The 20,445-nt window shown below is 57.2% G+C and overlaps 7 protein-coding genes across 7 annotated transcripts in view; 3 read left to right on the top strand and 4 right to left on the bottom strand.

Annotated features, from left to right (window-relative positions):
- Positions 1-292: 292 nt before the first annotated feature.
- Positions 293-2,113, top strand: CHGG_04808 (uncharacterized protein; the record flags this gene model as incomplete). Its single annotated transcript, XM_001224021.1, has 3 exons — positions 293-894; positions 1,076-1,799; positions 1,928-2,113. 3 exons carry the CDS (start codon positions 293-295, stop codon positions 2,111-2,113), a joined length of 1,512 nt encoding a protein of 503 aa, XP_001224022.1.
- A 502-nt stretch (positions 2,114-2,615) lies between these two features.
- Positions 2,616-3,705, bottom strand: CHGG_04807 (uncharacterized protein; the record flags this gene model as incomplete). Its single annotated transcript, XM_001224020.1, has 4 exons — positions 2,616-2,789; positions 2,922-3,447; positions 3,568-3,580; positions 3,681-3,705. The coding sequence occupies 4 exons, from the start codon at positions 3,703-3,705 to the stop codon at positions 2,616-2,618; spliced, it is 738 nt and encodes a 245-aa protein (XP_001224021.1).
- A 500-nt stretch (positions 3,706-4,205) lies between these two features.
- On the top strand, positions 4,206-7,222 carry CHGG_04806 (uncharacterized protein; the record flags this gene model as incomplete). The annotated part of the gene is made up of 3 exons (XM_001224019.1): positions 4,206-4,593; positions 4,667-6,639; positions 6,695-7,222. The coding sequence occupies 3 exons, from the start codon at positions 4,206-4,208 to the stop codon at positions 7,220-7,222; spliced, it is 2,889 nt and encodes a 962-aa protein (XP_001224020.1).
- A 1,209-nt stretch (positions 7,223-8,431) lies between these two features.
- CHGG_04805 (uncharacterized protein) lies at positions 8,432-11,983 on the bottom strand (the record flags this gene model as incomplete). Its single annotated transcript, XM_001224018.1, has 8 exons — positions 8,432-8,559; positions 8,883-9,591; positions 9,647-9,844; positions 9,907-10,028; positions 10,087-10,630; positions 10,694-11,155; positions 11,214-11,483; positions 11,552-11,983. 8 exons carry the CDS (start codon positions 11,981-11,983, stop codon positions 8,432-8,434), a joined length of 2,865 nt encoding a protein of 954 aa, XP_001224019.1.
- Positions 11,984-15,241: 3,258 nt separating this feature from the next.
- Positions 15,242-18,089, bottom strand: CHGG_04804 (uncharacterized protein; the record flags this gene model as incomplete). Its single annotated transcript, XM_001224017.1, has 2 exons — positions 15,242-15,588; positions 15,704-18,089. The coding sequence occupies 2 exons, from the start codon at positions 18,087-18,089 to the stop codon at positions 15,242-15,244; spliced, it is 2,733 nt and encodes a 910-aa protein (XP_001224018.1).
- A 740-nt stretch (positions 18,090-18,829) lies between these two features.
- Positions 18,830-19,734, top strand: CHGG_04803 (uncharacterized protein; the record flags this gene model as incomplete). Its single annotated transcript, XM_001224016.1, has 4 exons — positions 18,830-18,876; positions 18,931-18,959; positions 19,025-19,486; positions 19,556-19,734. The coding sequence occupies 4 exons, from the start codon at positions 18,830-18,832 to the stop codon at positions 19,732-19,734; spliced, it is 717 nt and encodes a 238-aa protein (XP_001224017.1).
- A 289-nt stretch (positions 19,735-20,023) lies between these two features.
- The window catches only part of CHGG_04802 (uncharacterized protein), a gene marked incomplete at both ends in the record, with an annotated part of 1,056 nt that continues 634 nt past the window's right edge, over positions 20,024-20,445 (bottom strand). Inside the window, one exon of the mRNA XM_001224015.1 lies at positions 20,024-20,283. Coding sequence (XP_001224016.1) covers positions 20,024-20,283 — 260 coding nt within the window. The remainder of the gene's footprint in view (positions 20,284-20,445) is intronic.

Genomic DNA, 20,445 nt, shown 5'->3' with positions numbered 1-20,445 from the left:
GGTGCGAATTAGATCGTTCGGTGGCTTGATCGACGAGAACATACTCGACACATACACGCCATCTTCAGCTAGCTCGCCTTTGAACGATACCCAAACGGCAACTGTGTTCTGGTACTTTGTCAACGTCACGGGTCAAAGCATGTCCTTGTATGAAAGGCACCCGTTCGACCCGACCCCCATGTTCCGGGGCCATCCTGTTCCCAAACAGCGCCAGCATATATGGACTTGTGTGTGGCGCTAGCATCCCTCGTGCCGAATGTTGCTAACGTTTGTATCAGATACCTTCCCCATCATGGCGTTTAACCATCCGGCATTAATGCAGGCTATGCTTGCGTTGGGTAGCTTGCAGATGGCAAAACTCCAGGGCGCGCCCCCTACCGCCGCCATGAAGCATTATCACCTCAGCTTGAGAAGGACTGCGAAAAATTACCAAAGTCCGCACCGGCGTACCCAACCGGCGACGCTGGCAGCCACACTTTTGCTCGGGTTCTATGAGGTCTGGAACTCGGATCACGATAAGTGGTGCAAACACATGTGGGGAGCTCGCGCCATCATTAGGGATATCCCCCTCCGGCGCTTGACGCGCGAGGTGCTTGATTACAAACGGAGGCAGAAGGAACAGATGCTACGAAACCACCAGTGCAACGAGGTCTGTTTTGCCTCGCATGGAGATCTCAGCGTGGACCCCGGGGCAGTCGATACCGAACTGATCTTCCAGATAACCGGCCAGAAGGTTGACTATGACCTCGCCCAGGGCCACGTTATCGGGGGCTCGTCCCGGCCGTCACGCGTCACAGAGCGTGACGTTGAGACGTATGAGCAGATTCGCGATCTCTATTGGTGGTATTGCAAGATGGATGTCTACCAGAGTTTCCTTGGCGGGACTCGGCCGTTGTAAGCGAAACATCCTCTCGGTGTCGTATACAGTTGTACTAATTTATCATTAGGATGGAATACCGGGAGTGGACGCAATGTTCGCCGCGCGGCCCTTTCGGGAGGATAGACGCGATGTAGGCCATCCCCTTTCCCTACCGTTCTATCTGTGCAGCAGGCTGACCGAACCCCGTCCTTGAAGTTATGGCTCTTTTGATCTCTCTCTGTTGTTACTCGGACGTGTGGCCGATTTTGCGTCTCGTGATCTTGCCCGGAAGCGGAAAGCGAGGAAAGCACAGGGCCCAGGTCCCAGTCAAGGACCCCCAAGTATGGGCCCTGGCGGCGGAGGCCCCCCTCCCGGACAAGGCCCGGGTCCAGGCCCGGGATTTGGTCGGGGTCAATCACCGCCTTCGTTCCCGGGCTTGATGCCAACCTCGGGCCGAGTCACGATACCCCGGGGATTTAGCCCGCCTCGCGACCCAACTCCGCCGAGCGACTCCGCCGAAGACATTGACCTTGACGTCTCCACCGCTGACGCCATGCGCGAGTGGGAGGAGATCCGACAAGCCTTTGAGGTCTTCCGCGCGCGTCTCGGCCCGGACTTCGAGCCCCTGGGCCATGACGTTGTGTCGCCTGAGATGACTCCGTTTGGCCCCGCCCTCATCTACCGGACATACAGCATCGCGGGCATCTGGATGACATACTACATGGGCCTCATTGTCCTCCATAGAGCGCACCCGTCCATGCCGCCCGTCGCCGTGATTGCGGCGGGCATGGCGGCGCAACAGACAGGCCAGTGGGCCAACGAGATTGCCCGGATCTGCGCGGGCTTGCACGAAGACACCACCCATGTTACGACCACGAGCACACTGGTGGGTGCGGCGTTTATCGAAAGCTGTTTCCCTCTCTTCGTAGCTGGTGTTCAGGTATGACGCTCCCCTCCTCCTTTCTTAGTAATACAACAAACAACGCCACTAACCCCCCCCCCCCCCCCCCCCTGTGGAGTACCCCGACCTCCAAAAACGGGACTGGGGGAACCCAACGGTGCACCAAGTGGGGCCGCTCACCCGGTGGGAATCCGGGCGGCAAAATCCCCAACGGGGCGAATCCCGGTGGCACAAGGGGGCGGCGCCTCGGCGTGGACCCCCCTACCACAACCCGCCCCAACTGGGCCCGCTGTTCCCGGACTCCGTGTGGAAACGGGCGCGCCGCATCGACCGCTGCCATCCCAGGAGCCTGAGGCCGGCGGCGAGGCCCGCTTGGTGCTGGCCAAGTCGGAGCAGACGCACTCCGCGCTGGGGCTTTTGGGTGGAGAAGGATTTTGGATACGTTGGGGGATTAGTGATGCAGAGGAGGGGAGGGGGGTGAGTGAAGGGGAGTTGGAGGAGGAGGAGGGGGGTGGGCGAGGATGGTGAGTGAGAGCGAATTTTGGGTGGTGGGGTGGGTGTTGGTTCCAATGTTGAGCTGGATGATGTCCTGAGATATCCTAAGATACCCGGTCTCTGCTTTCTGGCGGCACAGATAAGTTGAGAAGAAGATAAAACTGCAAGGAGAAAAAGGGGAAACAGGGCAAGGCTAGGAATACAATCGCTGTTCATCATCATGGCGTCTTGCTTCATTTGCATTTGCCCGACATCGTCACATCAAGACAGGCTCGGGATGTCAAGTCATGAAAGCCGAAGCTCTTGTCATTTGTCGGCTCCCGTCCCCTTCTTTCTTGGTCGCCCCCCTGCTCGGCTAATCTAGTTCGCCGGCAGCCGCTCGACGACAGTGGCCATCTCCTCGTCCGTGTATATTCTGAAGCCGCGATCCCGGGTCACGCTCGCCAGTTGCACGTTCTTGGCGTCGAGCTTCTCCTCCATGACCTGCTTGAGCGTCTTGAGCACCAGCGTCTCGGCGTCTGCGATGGTGAGGGACTAGATAGGGACGGGCGAAGTAGATTGTCAACATATGCTCCGTTCATTATTAAATATGGGTATATCACCACCCTAAGATGGTTGGAGAGGGGCACTGGGGTAGAGAAGGGCATGGTATCGCATGGCACCCACCCTGTGATATTCATTTTGCAACTCGGCCTGCGCGCCCTCGCTCCCGCTCCCGATCGCCTTGGCGTCGTAGCGGTAGAAGGTCCCCGAGGGCTCGGCGTGGTACAGCGACGGCCCATCCTCGTCGTAGCCAGCAATGAGTAGGGCGACGCCAAAGGGCCGGCTCATGATGCTCTCCTCGCCGTCGGCGGACTCGCCGAAGCGCAGGGCCAGGTCGCAGATGGCCTGGGTGCACGACTCGACGCGCAGCTGCTCGTTGTAGTTGAAGGCGTGCGACTGGCACTCGACGCGCGCATGCTCCACCATGGACCGCGCGTCCGCCTGCAGGCCCGACATGGCGCACCCGATGTGCCGGTCGATCTCGACAATCTTCTCGACCGACGACGTTTCGAGCAGCGTCGACGTCACGCGCTTCTCCACGCCCAGGATCACGCCTTCTGACGTCGCCACGCCGATGGCCGTGCTGCCGAGCTTGATGGCCTCGAGGGAGTACTCGACTTGGAAGAGGCGGCCTTCGGGGGAGAAGGTACTGCGGGGGAGGGGGAGGGGTTGTGTTAGTCGTGGGCTGTGGCCGGCGGAATCATTGCGTGGTCGTGGGCTCGGGCGGGATAGGGAGCGTTCTGGGAGGCAGTGGGAGATAGTAACCTACTTGATACCCCGGTCTAAGAGTGGGTGTTAGCTTGTGTGTCTCGTCTTGTCTGTCTGCCCGCATAGCTTGGGCATCACAATGCGCAGGGACAGAAGAACTTCAGGGACGCTCACCATATTCCGATCTTGCCATAAACATCTTGACGGTGGTGTGGATGAATTCCTGATTTCGGTATATTCGAGGGGCGCTCTGGGCGGTTCGTCGCAAGAAAAGCGGCGGATGGTGATGTCGCGGGGCAGTTGCAGGTTGAGAGCAGTGGAGGTGAGGCGGGCTTGGATTGGCAGCTGAAGCTCCAGGCACGGAGGGCTACGAAGCTCCCCCACTGTTTGTTTCCAGGCGGCCAACGGCTGACCTGTCGACCCCTTGTCGGTACTTGTACAGAAGTACCTTCCCGGACAACCCACACGGCCTCAGGGCGCTAACCCCAAGAAAGCAAGGCGTCAACGATCGCGCTCTGCTGCAAGTCGCGCTTTTTGGGCTAGGGGGAGCTCAACTTGGCGCTGTCACTCGCTCACTTACAGAACTGCATCAACATCCCACCACGAAATCTGAAAACGAAGCAGGCCCAGCAACGGCGCCACGACACACTTTACCCCAGCAATCTGGGCTGCGCGTCGCCAATGTAGACTGACGCAACCATGTCAGGCTCCAGACCATCCTCGTATGTGGGAAAGAGAAGCAGCGGCGTAGCGGGATTGGGTGATCGGGGCTCGGGGGGTTCTGCGCCGTCACGACCGCGAATGGCGGAGACTACCACCAGGACATCAGATCCAAAGATCAGCAGCCGTTATGCCGAAACACATAAACGGTCCACCTCGGTCCATCCGAATCCCCGATCGACGACCAGTTCTTTCGAGGAGCGCCGCACCGAGAAGGTCCAAGTAACCACGCGGGAAACCATCATGTCCCGCACGAGGAGTCCCCAGCACCGCACTGCAACTACCGACAGGAGTAGGACCACCGATGGGTCAAAACAGAGAGCGCCAGAACCGAGGAGGGAGGCTCGGCAAGAGACACCGGTGCCAGGTACACACATCCCACCAAGGGAAAAAGACCCCCATGCTAAAGCTGGTCAATTTAGATAAACTCCCAATAATAGCTTGGGAGCCGGAGGCGACACTCTTGCCGCACACGACAGCACCCCTAGCCTGCCGCATATCGATCCCCCCTCTCGCCTCGGCCGCGCCCCAGACCTTACAACCAAAGCCCTTGCAAGAGCTCTCCCTCGAAGCCCAGGAAGCTGTGATTATCGAAGACCTACTGTTTGTGTTTATGGGCTTCGAAGGGCAATACATTCGTTTCGCCAAAGGATACAACCCTTTCGAGGAGCGCGACCGTCTGTCAGGCCCCCTGTGGCGCATCCTCCCGGGATTGGACCCGAGTTTGCAGGACCTCACCCAATCCATGCTACGTATGGCCAGCCATTATACCGCACTCGAAACCTTCGTCGATGTTCAGAGCCGAGAGGAATTTGGCTCTGTCAACCACGCTTTGTGTGCCTCGATACGGAAGCTCCTGCAAGAATACCTGGTCATGGTTGCCCAGCTCGAGACACAATTTCTCAGTGACGACTCCTTCACGCTACATGTGCTCAACGTCCATGTATTACCTACCATCCACATGATGGCCCAACTTTACGCCCTAGCCCACGAATTCCTCAAACGAAACGCGCTGTTGGACGACGAGACGGACGAATCGAGCGACAGCAACGACGACTTCGACCACATCATCGAGCAATTGAGGGACGGCGGCGAATTGGTACCCGGGAACATGACGGGGAAGAAAATATGCAAAGGTGGGGTGGTGCTCGGCCTGATCACCAAGAGGCTAGAGTTCATGTCGGGAGACCCTGCCGCCCGTGCCCTCCTGACATCCCTTCTACGAGATGCAAGCCGCCCGTACATGCAGATGCTAAACGAGTGGCTACACCACGGGGGCATCAACGACCCCCACTCCGAGTTTCTGATCAAAGAGCAGCGAAGTATTCGCCGGGAGAGGTTAGAGCAGGACTACACCGACGAGTACTGGGAGCGGCGATATACCATCCGGGATCACGACATTCCACCCCAGCTTGAAGGGGTCAAGGACAAGGTGTTACTCGCCGGCAAGTATCTGAACGTTGTCAGGGAATGCGGTGGAGTCGATGTTAGCCTGCAGGTTAAGGACGTGCCCGTCTCGTTTGACGATAACCGCTTCCTCGACAATGTCAACAACGCCTACGCCCACGCCAATGAGTCCTTGATGCGGTTACTCTTGACGGCCCACGGCCTCCCAGCGAGACTACAATCGTTGAAGCATTACTTCTTCTTGGATCCCTCAGACTATTTCTCCTATTTCCTGGAACTGGGTACTTCCGAGCTGCGGAAACCCGTCAAGTCGGTCAACACGAGCAAATTACAGTCACTTTTGGATCTGGTACTCCGTCAACCCGGAAGCATCGTGTCGCTAGACCCTTTCAAGGAGGACGTCAAAGTCGAGATGAACGAAATCACCTTGACCAAATCACTCCAGCGTGTGGTCAATATTACGGGTATCGAACAGGGCGAATCTCTTCAGCCCTTGTCGAGCAACCAACCCCTCGAGGGCGACAAAAATGCCAATGGATTCACCTCTTTACAGCTTGACTATGCCGTGCCATTCCCCGTCTCGCTCGTCATCAGCCGCAAGACTGTATGGCGGTACCAGGCGCTCTTCCGATACTTGTTATCGCTTCGCTATCTCGAGTCACAGCTATCGACAACCTGGCAGACGCACACGAGCGGGTTTGTATGGTCGCACAAGTCATCAGCTCGCAAGCTCGAGATCTGGAAGCGCCGGGTCTGGACGCTGCGCGCGCGAATGCTGGTCTTTGTCCAGCAGCTGCTCTACTTTTGCACCGCTGAGGTGATCGAACCAAACTGGCAGAGCCTAATGGCGCGGCTGCGCCGGAAAGATGGCGGCGGCCTGGATGCTACACTCAACGGTTCAACCACAGGCGTCACCCGCACCGTCGACCAGCTGATGCAGGACCACGTGGATTTCCTCGACACTTGCCTCAAGGAGTGCATGCTCACCAACAGCAAGCTGCTGAGGGTATGGCCCCTTTTCCACTGCTCCCCGTTTTCCCACCCCTCTAACAATGTTCCAGATCCACTCCAAGCTCATGCAAACATGTACCGTCTTCGCAACCTACACCAACTGGCTCTCGCGCGAGCTCGAAAAGGCCGACCCCGACCTCTCCGGCACCACCAAACCACCCAACATGACCGACGACCAATGGCGCCACTTCCAATCCATCCGCACCCAAAAAACAACGCAACAACAACAACAACAACAGCAACAACAAACCCAATCCCAATCCCAAGACCCCAACTCCTCCATCCTCCAACCCACCGACACCACCACCAGCAACAACCCCACCAACGGCGCCGCCGGCGAAGACGCGCGCATCGCCGAGCTCTTTGACGTGATGCGCAAGTGGGAGACCAACTTCAGCCGCCACCTGCAGATCCTGCTCGACGCACTCAACCACTACGCCGCCACCGAGACCGTGGTCCTGCTGAGCCTGTGCGCGCGGCTGAGCACAGCGAACCAGGGGACTGAGTATGCGGGGATGAGGGGGGAGGAGGATGGTGGTGGTGGTGGGGCCGGGGGTGGTGGTGGTGGGGGTGTTTGATTTTTGGGGGGTTGGGTTTGGTTTGGTGGTTGGGGTGATGCTCGGTTAGGTAGTGTGCTTGTGTGGGATGTGTTGGCAGGATCGTGTCTATTACAGAACGTTGGGCTTTTTGGGCCAGGGTGGGTTTGTTCTTCTGGTGGCTGGTGCTGGTTTTGGTATGTTCGAGTTGGCGTTGACATGTGAGGGAGCATACTTATGTACGTGGGTGTGTGTGTCTTGTTGTAAGGCAGAGAGTCTCGTATACCCATCAGTGAAATAAGAATTCCAGTGAATCAACCCATCACTAAAACACATTGTGCCCATCTACTGAAAACGTCAGCTTGGGGCACAGTTATCCATTTAATCGTTCCCTCACCCTATCCATGGAACCTCTAGAGTCAACCGCAAACACCGTCACAACAATGGCAGCTTGATTCTGAGCAACCCCCGGGTATCATTGACGTAACCATACGGACCGGACCCTAAAGTATATCTAGCCCATCCATCATCCATCACACATTCACTCTCATAGCCAGCCACAACCATCCCACCACAACTCCCCTCCCCGGCGCGCCGTCTCCCGCCTCCCAGTCAATCTAAGCGCGCAATCCTCCCCGACCACCCGTCAATCCATCTTCTTTCCCACCTATCACAGCAGTCGGATTGTTGACCAAATCGTAGGTGAATGAGCAACTCCCAGCCCACACAACCACCTCATACCTACCGCTTCGACGGGCGATAGCAACAACGGCCATCCCGCCACCAGCCATCACGGGCCAAAATGCCTAGCTCCAACGGCCCCTTATCACACCACAACTTATAGCTCTCCCCCTTTACTTCGCAGCCACGCCTCACCGATAACAAACTTGAGGGGAGAAATAGAAACAAAAAGTAGAAGACTAAGAAAGAGGAAAACGTAAATCGCATCCGGAAAGCAAAAAAAGGGAGAAATGAGAATGGAAAGCGACGAGGACAGACTAGCTGGCCCCAAGCAAGCCCATCCTCCACTCCGCTTCGCATCGCATATCGCCCGCCCATGCAGTCCTTCAGCTCACTTTGGGAGTATGGAACGCAACCACAAAACATTGGTTGATTGATTGATTCGATCCGATCCGATTCGCCTTGGCTCGGTTGATTGATTTGACTGGGTTGGATTTGATTTGTTTCCCTGGGCGGCGTCCAGGCCTTGCAAGTCGTGAGGTCATGACTGCATCACAAGGAAGCGTCGTTTCACCGGCTGATGCACCGAACCACGCCGTAAGCTCTCGTCAGAACGAACGATCCTATCTCCGTTTTCATCTCCATAACCATGCAGACGGGAGTGGTAAAGAGAGGAGAGGAAAACGAGACCACGAAGACTGAGAAAGGTGAGAACGAGAAACGAAAGAAGAAAACGCGGAAACGAAAACAGAAATCAACGGCAACCGACCAAATGCAGAGAGCAACTACCGGGGTATTTTGCGCCAGGGGTATATCCAGCCGTAGGGGTATTTCTCTTTTCCTCGCAACTCGACGTAAAAAACGATTCCGTGTCTAAAACCTTGCAAAGCCCGAATAACCATGGGAATCTAACGAAATGGCCCTGCGAGAGGGCCGGGGTATCCTGAATTGGTTGAATGAGATGTAGAGGGGCGTCCGCTGTCGGCAGACTGTCGGGGGTGGTGACGGGGCGTGGCATCACCGGGCTGTGGGACCGCGAGCTTGTCGACGCCGTTGACGAAAGCTGAGCCGGGGCCCCAGATGTTGCCGTCGTCATCGGGCAAGTTGACGCCGCTGTCATTCCAGGGGTTGCGGTCGGCGTTGAAACTGCGGGTCGACTCGATCGAAATGAGCGACGACTTGGACACGTTGCTGGAGCCCTTGAAAAAGTTGGCAGCCGACTGGGAGCTGTTCTTTCTGCGATCCAGGAACGAAGAAATGGAGGTCATGCTTCCCGGCTTGCGGAGGCACGCGAGGATGCTCCGCTCGCGAGCAACCTCCTCGCCAAACGTGGGTCTGGTCGGGGAGTCGGTGGCCACTGGAGCCGGTGCGTGCTGGAGCAGCTTCGAGTTGAAGAAGGGCAGCGATTCCTCAAAGGTGTCCGACTTGGGGCGCGGGATAGCACCCTTGATGATGACGGGTTCCACACCCGCCGTGGCAAACTGGGTTTGGAGGAATTCCATGGCATCGCGGAGGCCGCCCGCGTTGTTGCGCGTGAAGGTCCAGAGCAGAGTAACCGTGGGCGAACCATCCTCGGTGAGTTCCTCCGAGTTTTCGTGCACAGTAAGTTCAACTTCGTACTGGCTCTTGAGCTTCGGGGCAATGGTCTGGACGAACTCGGGCGACTCGAGGTACTTGATCAGCTCCGAAGCCCGCTCAAGGACCATTTCGTGCTTGTCGGGAACCATGCCCTAGAAATCAAGGTTAGGTGTTGGCGTGACAAAAGGGGGGCGGGAAGGGATTTACCAGAAACTCGTCAATGCACTTGGGCACAAGCCACTGAGGACCAGTGACAGTCACCTCGTCGCTCGCCTGCTCGGTGCTGGGGAAGACGATCTTGCAGTTCCAATTCCTCTCCAATTCCTCAACCTCGTTCAGCCGAGTGAGCAATTGGCGGTGGTAGAGGCGGTCGACGCTGACAACCTGCGAGGTAAACTCAGAGTCCTTCGCCAGCATGTTAGCGGTGGAAAATGTAGACGGCAGCCAAGGGGGTCGGGGGGGCTTACTACGCGGTCCACCATTTCCAGAATCTCGCTCTTCACGAGCTCTAGATTCTGGGCGTTACGCGCCGGGGTACGGCAAATGACATTGTCAACCCGGCTATCATCGTCCTCACGGCCCATGCCACCTTTTCCAAACGCGTAAGCATCCACATGTGCACATGCACAATCAGGGTCTCGACTTACCACGATCCATAGCATTGGAAAACTTGACAAAGACGGAGTGCTTCTTCATGATGCGCTGGATGTGCTGCCCGCCAATGCCGATGATGCGCTTGTGGTATTGATCAGGCACGTGGAACGAGATGGACGCGGGCATTTCCTGCTCTACCAGACCCAAGCCCTGCTTCAACGAATCATAGGTTTGGGCGATGACTTCGATGTTGAAGTTGTACTCGCCAAAGTTGTCAAACATGATCTGCACGTTGCTGCTCCCCATGATTTTGTTGATCTTGCCGTTCTTCTTGCCGCTTACAAACTCTTTGTGCTCGTTGGCGAGCTCAATGCGCACACGGATCTGGTACGGGGAGTGGACGGCGAACTTGATCTGCGAGATGACCATCAGGGCGGCCTTGACGGACTCGTCAGAGCCGGTGATGGTAAAGGACTGCCGGTCGAAAGAGACATCGGCGTCCGAGTTGGCGCAGATATCACCGAGCATTGCCTGAATATCCTTGTTTCCGGGCTGGCGAGGGTCCGGTTGCAGGAAGATCCACGACGCAGTGTAAAACTGTCCGACCTTGACTCGGAGTCAACACGAATCCCCATGCACAGACGGATAAAGAAGTCTTACCAAAGCCATGAGCTCGCGGAGGGACCGCTCAATATGCAGGTTTTCTACGGCCTGTACGCGCACCAAACCTTTCCTGGATCCCAGCGAAGGGAACATGATGAAAGCACCGTTCGCCTCGGTAATCTTCCGCACTTTGTCCATGCGGCTGAGCAAGATGCTATCGATCTTGGCAGGCGGAATGGTCACATCCTTGACAAAGAGCCTGGTACGGGTAAGGAGTTCATGAATCCGGAACTTGGCCTGTTCAATAGCCTGGGGCGTCTCGCCCGTGATCAGGACCTTGGAAGGGTCTCTGCGCTGAGCGTTAGGCGGGCAGTAGCGGTAGCATCCGGAGAAGGGCGGGGGAAAGTAGATGGCTGTGTTCGTGACAGATTCAATGAACTTGATGTTCTTGCGGTTACGGCCACACAGGAGCTGGTGCATCGACGGCTCGAAGAGGGTGGCATCGACAATTCTCCCAAGCTGTACCAGTCAGTTAACAAAACACTCCACCACACTTTGCAGGAGTTAGGCAGCATACGAGTTGGTCAATGTGGATGAGCACACGGGTCTTGGCATGCTCGGACGACAGGTAGTCACCGTAGATGGCTACCCGCCAGCGCTGGTCCCTCAACAGGTCTACATCGCCGTTCAGACCGCCGGTCAGGGGGGTGAGCTTGGGGCCGAGCAGAAAGATGTCGACCCCGCAAAACGCCGACGTCTCGTCCAGGAAGTCTGTCACCGACTTCTTGAGAACACCCTCCGAGAGATTGGCGACGAGATGCCCGTCCGCAACGACAGTCGTGCAACGCTGTTTTTCAAAGAAAACTGTTTTAGCAAGGGAGCAGAGGCACGGCGGCAGCACATAGAGTAACCCACCAATGAGAGCGGCGTGTTGTTCAGGAGGCTTTCCCTCGTTTGCTGGACTAGGTCGGGGGCGCCAGACAGACACACAGTGGTGACCTGGCCGTTGACATTCTTGGGGGTGGTGGAGAGAACGTGGGCTTCGATGGGCAATGGGTTCGAGGTAATCTCCATACAGTCGTGACGCAGCTGGGCCAGGTTCATAGCATGGACGGGCAGCTCGTGAACGGGAACATCATCGGGGGCCTCCTCGGGGTGCGTCCATCGGAGCACGGCGTCGGTAGTAGCGTGAAGGATGTCCTCGGTATTGGGGCCGGCCAAGTCGGAGGCGAACGGGACGTTGAACGAGTAGTGGATGGGGCCATCGGGAACGGGCGGGGCGGCTATCGGAGGCGGGCCTTGAGTCGCGATGTCTCGACGGGTGTTGATGGCTGCTTGCATGCCCATATTCCGCGACATGCTAAAGTTGGCCGGACTCATCCGCTCAGGCCAGTGACGCATGCTCGACAATTTGTTCATTTTTTTCTCTTTTTGGGGGGGGTATCTCGGATCCCTCGCTACCCGGGTCAATGGTTGTTGGTGGGAGGATGGATTGCCCGGTTGGCCGAGTCGAGAGGAGCAGTGTAGTGGTGTTCGACTCGAGCGGCGGAGTAGTTTGGGGTGACGGGGGGTTGTGGGGGGGGAAGGTGCAAGGACGGCAGCGGCGGAGGCGGCAGAGGGACGAGGTAATTGGGGCTAAATGAGGGACTGAAGGAGAGAGACGTCAGGCCAGGTCGAAAAACGGGGCATCCAGTAGAAACGACACGAGGAATGGAATATTGGGTATCTTAGATGGGGGGAAAGTGTCGAGTAGGGAAAAGAAAATAAAAGACGACAAGAATCTGTCGTGTGGTCTGTCTGGTCCTTCCCGCGATCTACACAACAGGTTGGGGGAGGGGGGAAGAGGTGGAGGAGGAAAGATGGTGGACTTTGATGAGGGATTGGTGGATGGAAGCTTATGGACTGAGGCAGCGCGCAGTGGGTGGAGGGAGATCCACACTCGCTGGCACTGAAAGCCAGCCACGGGCGCTCGAATGTGGGAGAGGCCGCTGGTCCGTGCAGCGGCCAGGGCCTGGCGATACTTTTAGCGCAGCTTTGCGAAAGGACCACCACCACTCACTGGGCGACCCCACTGCACGCATTTCAACTTTCAAGATTTCGGATCAACCAGGAAACGATGTTCACCGGGTTGGAGCAGCTCCCGGCGCCGGACATACATACCTAGTATATCTAGTATATCAAGCGCTTTGTTCAAGGACAAGACATTGGCAGCGACGGCGTCTTGACTGTTTTGAGGCAGAAATACATATCGAGTCTCGGACCAGTCTCACTTTGCATCCATGTATGTACCTCCTACCATTCCATACAAAAGCTGCAGCAGAAGGGACCAAGGTGATTTTTGGATTGAACCTAGCTCAAGGACCTCCGACTGATTCAGTCTCCGCCAACCCCCCTTTCCCACTGGGACGGAGTGCATCCCCGAAAATGCAGGAATGCTGTTCCATTCCCTCACGTTCTCTCTCGCCTCTGGGCACGCGATTGAACAGTGGAACGGCCAGGTCCCTGCTGCTGCATGTATGTCCCTCCATACTTCGTACACAACGAAACATCAGAGCTCGGGCCTTTCCCGGGGTGGCTGGTATGTACATACATGTGTGTACCTAGGTCGGATCGGGGAGCCTAGAGCGATCTTGAACTACTCGATACTTGTTGATTCGGAGTCGAGCCCTGCCCCAGCTGTTTTCAACGTTCAAGCCACGAAGAGAGTAACACTTTCGCCTGCGATCCCGCTGTCTACTCGTACACCCCTGGTCTACATGAAGCTTGGACGCATCACAACAACCGGGTCTGGGACGTGAGCTGGTGGTGGAGCCCACCCTTGCGCTGCTGTGACGTTGTGATCCCCCTGCTGCGGCACAGGCTCAAACGGTCTCTGTTCCCAGTCGTGCCAGTCTCGCCTTGTCTTGGACTCGCTGACTCGGTTCGACAAGTGAAATCCGCACTCGATCCCCCTCATCCCTCGATCCCTACAACAACAACATCCTCGTGCGGTATCCGCCCCGCCGCCACGCAAAAACAAATACAAAATCTGTACCTAAATGGCCAGCCAGTGGTCAGCTGGTAGCGACCACGCGCGAAGCGGCCAGACCGCCGTCGCGGCCACGGCACCTTCCGGACCATCCCGCGGTCAACAAAGGTGGTCGGTCTGGTCCCGCCCCACAACCCTGAGCCCACATAACCCCGTTAACTCACTTCGCCTGCCGCTCAGAAGCGGTGGGGAGGTCCTTCCGGACCCACCGGCGGCGGCCAGACAGTGCGGTTGGGTCAGTCAGTGTCTGGCGCGGGAGAGCTGGAAGTGGAGCGTGACCACTCAGCATTTCCGTTTGCTTGTTGCTGCTGACGGGAGCACACGGAGTCGAGCTCACAGGGCCAGGGCTCACGAGGTACCTAAGAAGTGTTTTCACACCCATTCCAAGCCACGGCCGTGTCACAGGAATGGCTGTCCTCCGGATTCATGTACACACACATGTACACACACATAGGTACATACATAAACCACCACACAGCTGGATGATCCCGATCTTCCTCTTGTGAAGCAAGATTCGAAGATTCGCGCGCCTGCATCTCCCCCCGCCGGCGGGTAACCACCTAGTTATCACACATCACGGGCACTGTGCCGCTTATGTAACCGCTCCCGAAGTGGGCCAAGAAGGCCTACGAGCACCTGGAAGCAATCAGGGCCGAGCATTCGGCGAAACAAACCCGCCTTCACTCCCGAGCGTCTGTCTCATTTACGGGTTGTGGCAGTGTCGAGGCCGGCTTCCTTGGCTGGCTTGCGCGTCTCCCGAGAGGAGAGCCCCCTTTTTGTCCAAGATGGAAACTGGCAAAAAAACCAAGCTCGGTTGCTTATGCTTATTTCCAAGGAGGCATGTAGTGGAATGAGGGAATGAATCGGGGTAAAAAAAACGAGATGTGACCCGTTCCCCATCCAATACCCGTCGAACAAGAGACACTCAAATAAAGCACCATACCGGACCGGACCGGCCGGATCCGATTCTAGTGTAAACAATCCCAAGCATCTTGTACGCGGGTCCCCTGCTCACCGGCCACGCTCAAAGAAGCAATTGACCTCCTGACGAGCGAAACACGGAGACGCGGTCCCCACGAACTTGCGGAGAGCTGAGACTTACTGAGATAATATCGCCTTGTGGCGTCAAATCAGACCGGGACAAATAGGCCATGCCAACATCGAAGTCGTACAGACGGCTCACCCATTGTCTCATGCGCACAGCTTGAGGAAACATGGACAGGCTCTGTGGTTCTAATTAAACCGTGCTGAATCATAGAGGCTAAAAGTAAGGTCTAGCAAAGACAAGCTGAAGTAGATGTGGCCAGGCCGCAACACCGTCCCCTATCCACCAACCGTATAACCGCTAAAGCCAATGCATGCAATTCAGACCCGAACCATCCATGCCCTCTGAACCCTCGACGTCCCCATTTAATCACACATTGGTAGAACATAGCATAACCTCCCAACACCACGCACATCCTAGGACCCATTTCCGACCAATCCCATCCCGTGACACTCTCCTCGCGGTCCGATCACCTCCATGCAACCAGCATGCAGCTTCCTCTCCCCCCAACACTCGCTCAAAGAAAAAAAAATCAGCGATACCCCTCCATCATCCCCGACGGCCCCCTCTCCAAAAACACCACCTCCTCATCCTGTCCCGGACGACCATAGTACCTCTCCACAGGCGGCTGCTGCTGCTGCTGCTGCTGCTGCTGCTGCGTCACAGGGGGGTATTCCATCCTCACCATCTCACCCGGCGCAACACTATACGCACGAGCGGGCGGGGCCGGTGGGAGCATAGTCTCGATCCCGGCACCCTGCGGGTGGTACTGATATCCGACGGGGGCCGCACCGCCCGCCGGACCCAGCGGGGGAGGGCCGGGATGGGCATACTCCACCCGTCTGCCGCCGGGGGTCGCCGCCGCATATTCCCTGGGCACTTCATACCGGACGGTCGAGTCCAGCAGCGGGGCGCACGCTGGCCGAGCGGGGTGGGACCGGCGGATACTCGCGCGCGGGCGCCGGCACCTCGTAGCCGGCGGGGATTTCGTAACGTGGGGGGAGGTGGCCCTCTCCCATCACCGGGCGGGCGGTAGCGGCGCGGTAGTATTCCCTTGGAGGGGCGAGCGGACGGTCGTCGATGGGGGCCGGGATTCGTTGTTCGTAAGTGTCATAGCGGGCCGACTCCATCGGGGGTCGGACACTGGCGGAGCGGGCGATGTACTCCAGCGGGGGCTCTGGACGGGAGGGTAGGTATTCGGCCGTGGGAGGGGCCATGGGGTTGCTTGGCCCGGCGGGTTCCCGGTAGGAGTACTCCGGCTGTGTGAACACGCGTCTGGGGGCCGAATACGCCGGTGAAGTTGGGTGGTAGAGCACCGCGTCGTCGTCGAGCGGCTCCGGCCGGTGCGAAATGCCACGCGGAGCCAGGACTCGCTCATAGGGACCCCTGGGCTCGGCCGCCACCTCCTCCCTAGCGATGGTGGCTGGGCGAACCGGCTCCAGGTACTCGCGACCAAAGGCATCGACAATTATGCGGCGCGCCGCTGTCCTGGGAGGAGGCATCGCCACAGACGGCCGCTCATATCCGGACGGAGACTGCGAACGCTCGGGATATGCTGCGGGACGCACGCTCATCCTCGATGCAGTGCGAACATCGCGGTAAGTAGCACCGTCCTCATAAGAACCCTCCACAACGCGTGACGCAGGCCGCATAGTACGTACTTCCCTAGAGACATACTGGACTGGCTCTGGCCCAGCTGGGTAACCGCTAGGAGGCGGCGCTCTGTAGTCATCGTAGTACACCCTCTCATATCTCGGGGAGGCGACAAGAATGGGCTCTTCGCCGTGATGAGTGCGATACTCATCGGCTCTCTCATAACCCACAACCCGTTCCTGCCTAACGACCCTGGGCTGGTAGCGCCCTTGGTAACCGGTCTCGGCTGGCATTGGCTGTTCATACCTGGGCTCATCATCCTGGATCTCTACCGGTTGTTGTTGTGAATACCTCTGGCGCTTATTGGGGCGGGCAAACTGAGGGGTCAGCGGCGAAGGAGACCGCGGCTCTGGTTTGATGTACGGAGAATCAGCCGCAGTGTCAGCGGCGAGTCGGTCAGCCTTTCTCTTCTTCTTCTTGTTTTTCTTCTTCTCGGCGGCTTTGCTACTGTGGGGTGAGCTCTCTGGGCTCGAACCATTGGAAGGTTGCTTTCTCAACGCCGCAACCTGCGCGGGAGGAGCCTGCGACGCGCTGCCAGACTCTGCAGGGCCCAGTTGCGGCTCCCTCGCTATGGCTGGCGGTAAAACATGGGTGGGCTGAGGCGCGACAGGGGAGAGATCATGCCCACGAACAAGGGGAGGATCGCGAACCAGAGCCTGATTCAGCAATCTCTCGTTTACCCGCGCAAGGTCATGCGAGCCACTCAACTGCGTGCTCCCCGTCTGGGTCGATTCTTCCGAGCGCCCTCCCGAGTCCTGCTGCACCGCAGCGAAAGCTGCGGGTGCTTGAGGCACATGTACCCTTGTAGAACTACTGGCGTCAATCGACAGACCAGGCACCGTTACGCCGGAGGTCGGGGCCGATTGAGCCTGCATTGCGGGGTTCGGCTGTTGCTGTGGCAAGATAGCGGGCTGGGGTTGCAGAACGACGGGACTAAGATCGAGTTCAGGCTCGTACGGTGATCCCTCTCGCATCTCTTCGTCCTCAGACTCGTTGGGAAGGCGAGACACCATGTTCGATTCGGGGGTGTCGTGCCGGCTCGAATAGAAAGTGTCATCATCGGCCGAATCGTTCGACGCTGAGACATTAGCAGCTGTGTCGTCAGTAGGCTGGGCAAGCGGAGTCGCAAGGACCAGCGACATGGCCTTCGCCAAAATATCGGCGACGTCAAGCTCGGCCAACTGCTTCGATGCCCGTTTCGGGCCACGGTGCTGGTCAAGTTGCTCCTTGAGGCTGCGCTCCACACGTTGCCGTTGCAGCTGGATCTCGGCCTTGACCAAGTCGTCAGACTTTTCCAAGAGCACAGGATGGATCTCGGTCTTTCCGGGCCCGGAGGCTTTCGCGCTGCCAAGTGCGCCCGACAGCGTCCCCAGACCAGGAACACCCGAAGCCATGTTTACCTGCGCCCGTTGCCTGTTTGCTTGCCGAGACTGCGACTTGTCAATTACAGCGCTCTTTGCTTTGACTGGCTTTGAAGGTGCCGGCACAGCTGAAGCGGGTGCCTGTGCTTTTTGGTTTTGGGCGGCTTTTCCTGGGGGATGGGATGGTTTGATGCGAGGGTGCAATCCGCCAACGACCTCATCACGAAATCGCAGCAGTTTACCGTACTCGCGAATTTCTGCAAGTTCATCCGGAGTGAGCGACGCCATCAAGGAGGTATTCCCCGATGCACCCAGCCCCGGCCCTCCTCTTCCCGGCATCGTTCCGACCAAAGATGCCCCGGCCATGACGCTGTGTGCTCCTGGCGTGCAGCCAGAGCGCGTTTTGAATGCACGACTCAGCGCGTCAGCAACCTATCAAATACAGTCGCGGTCGATAATCTCGGCAGACAAAGCAGCAGATACAGAAACTGAAGCTGGTATGGTGAGGTTGATAACGGGACGTTGTCTGCTTCTCGCAAAAGATGACAGAGGGAGCCCGGAAGCTCTTGTCGCTGAAGTTGGAAAAAAGACAAGGCTTGGGCAGTGGAAAGATTTGGTTGCAGATCACGCCGTCTTGTGCCAAGCTTCCTTCAGTGCACGAGCCAAGTTTGGTACAAAGTACCCTCGTACCTCGCACCTGTGCTGGTGGGTCGTTGCCTCCACACTGGCACTCACTGATCGGCCTGAGTCAACTTCTCCCACCTGCTGTAGAAGGGTTAGCATGAAAGTTCCAATGCGGAGAGTTAACAGTGGATGACAGATAAAAATGGAAGTGCTAGTTAAGCTTGGTATATAACAACTTCCGGACCCAAAATACGTTGTTGTACTGCCAACATCTTCTTTAGACACCATTGTTCAAAAGCAGCGCTTAACTAGCACCATCAACCACGCCTTTCCCTTGTCTCATCCTTCGTCCCACTTGCTTCATTCAAAGGATTATTCCCAAGTTAATCAACCGGGGTCTTCTCTTCTACTTTGTAGACGACACCAAGATATTCTTTATACATTGCATACATCATATAGTGTATCCTGTGACTCTCAGTGCAATGGAGTCCGCTACCAATGGGGCCGCGCCCAAACAAGTCTTCTTCTTGTGAGTGTGCCAGCGAATGTGAACTCTGAGTCCATAGTATCTAACTCCAAGTAGCGACATTGACAACTGTCTCTATCCGAAGAGTGAGTGAGACATCTTTGCTCAAGTATTCCAGTGTTTCAAGGGATCAAAGACTTACACGAAAAAGGCGCCAAGGTCCATGACCTGATGGCCGATCTGATTGACAGATACTTTGTCACTCATCTCTCACTGCCCTGGGACGACGCAGTCCGGCTCCATAAGGAGTACTACCAGAACTACGGCCTGGCTATCGAAGGGCTAGTGCGGCACCACCAAATCGACCCCCTCGATTACAACGCCAAGGTCGACGATGCCCTCCCACTCGACAATGTCATCAAGCCGCGCCCAGAGCTCAAGAAGCTGCTGGCCGACATTGACCGGAGCAAAGTCCGGCTCTGGCTCTTTACGAACGCCTATGTCAACCATGCCAAGCGGGTGATTCGCCTGCTCGAGATCGAGGAATTCTTCGAAGGCGTCACATACTGCGACTACAGCGAAGTGCCGTTGCTCTGCAAGCCGAAACCCGAAATGTATCAGAAGGCGATGCGCCAGGCGGGGGTTGAGAAGTATGAGGATTGCTTCTTCGTCGGTGAGTTGCTGTTTTTTAAGTCTTCGTAACTTTGCTTGCCGTGGGGCAAAGTACTTACACTGAAACTAGATGACTCGTACCAAAATTGCAAGAAAGCGCAAGAGCTTGGGTGGGCCGTTGCCCATCTTGTTGAGGAGGGTGTCAAACCACCCAAGACACCGGCCTGTCAATTCCAGATTCGCCATCTGGAGGAACTACGGACAGTCTTCCCGCAATGCTTCAAGGAGACGGTAGCAGAAGCAACTTGAGGGATGGCCGAAACGGGGACGAAAAGGCTCAAAACCCCGTAGACAACTCCGATTTTAGATAGACCCGGTGCCTTTCAGCATGGCGCCCACGATGCATGATCAATAGAAGGAGCAGTTTCCCAAACCCCATCCGATGTGTCCCACCCTTGATCATATCAACCAAAATAACGCCTCACTCCGTCCAAAAAAAAACTCTAGAATGCCGCTTTAACCATCCCAAGTCAGCCCCAAAACCAACCATAACCCCCATAACCCAAACCCCCTCCCACACCCCGCCCCCCCAAAATCATCATGGCCGCTGCAAGCTCCGCAACAACGCATCCAGCTGCCCAAACACCTCGTCCCGCTCGCGGACCGCCTCCAGCCGCTGCGCCTCCAGCCCGGCAATCTCCTCCTCCAGCCCGCTGATGATGCGCAGCTGGTCGCGCTCGCTGTTCTGCAGGCCCGGCAGCTCCGACGCCAGGTACTCGATCCGCTGCGCCTGGACGATCATGTCGCGCGCCAGCTCGGCCTGGCCCTCTTTGAAGGTCTGCGGGTCGAGCGTGTCGACTGTGGGAAGGGCGGGGGTGGTGGTTAGTTAGTTGTCGTGTTGGTGATGGGGTGGAGGGGGGTTATGGTATGGTGGTCTGGTGATGGTGGTGGTGGTGGGGGAGGAGCGCACCTTCTTTGGGTTGTTCGGCTTTTAGGTCGGGAATCTTGTCGTTGGGGTGA

Source organism: Chaetomium globosum, genomic scaffold, assembly GCF_000143365.1.
Source record: "Chaetomium globosum CBS 148.51 scaffold_4 genomic scaffold, whole genome shotgun sequence".
NCBI lineage: Eukaryota > Fungi > Ascomycota > Sordariomycetes > Sordariales > Chaetomiaceae > Chaetomium > Chaetomium globosum.
This window is presented reverse-complemented; position numbering and strand designations above follow the sequence as displayed.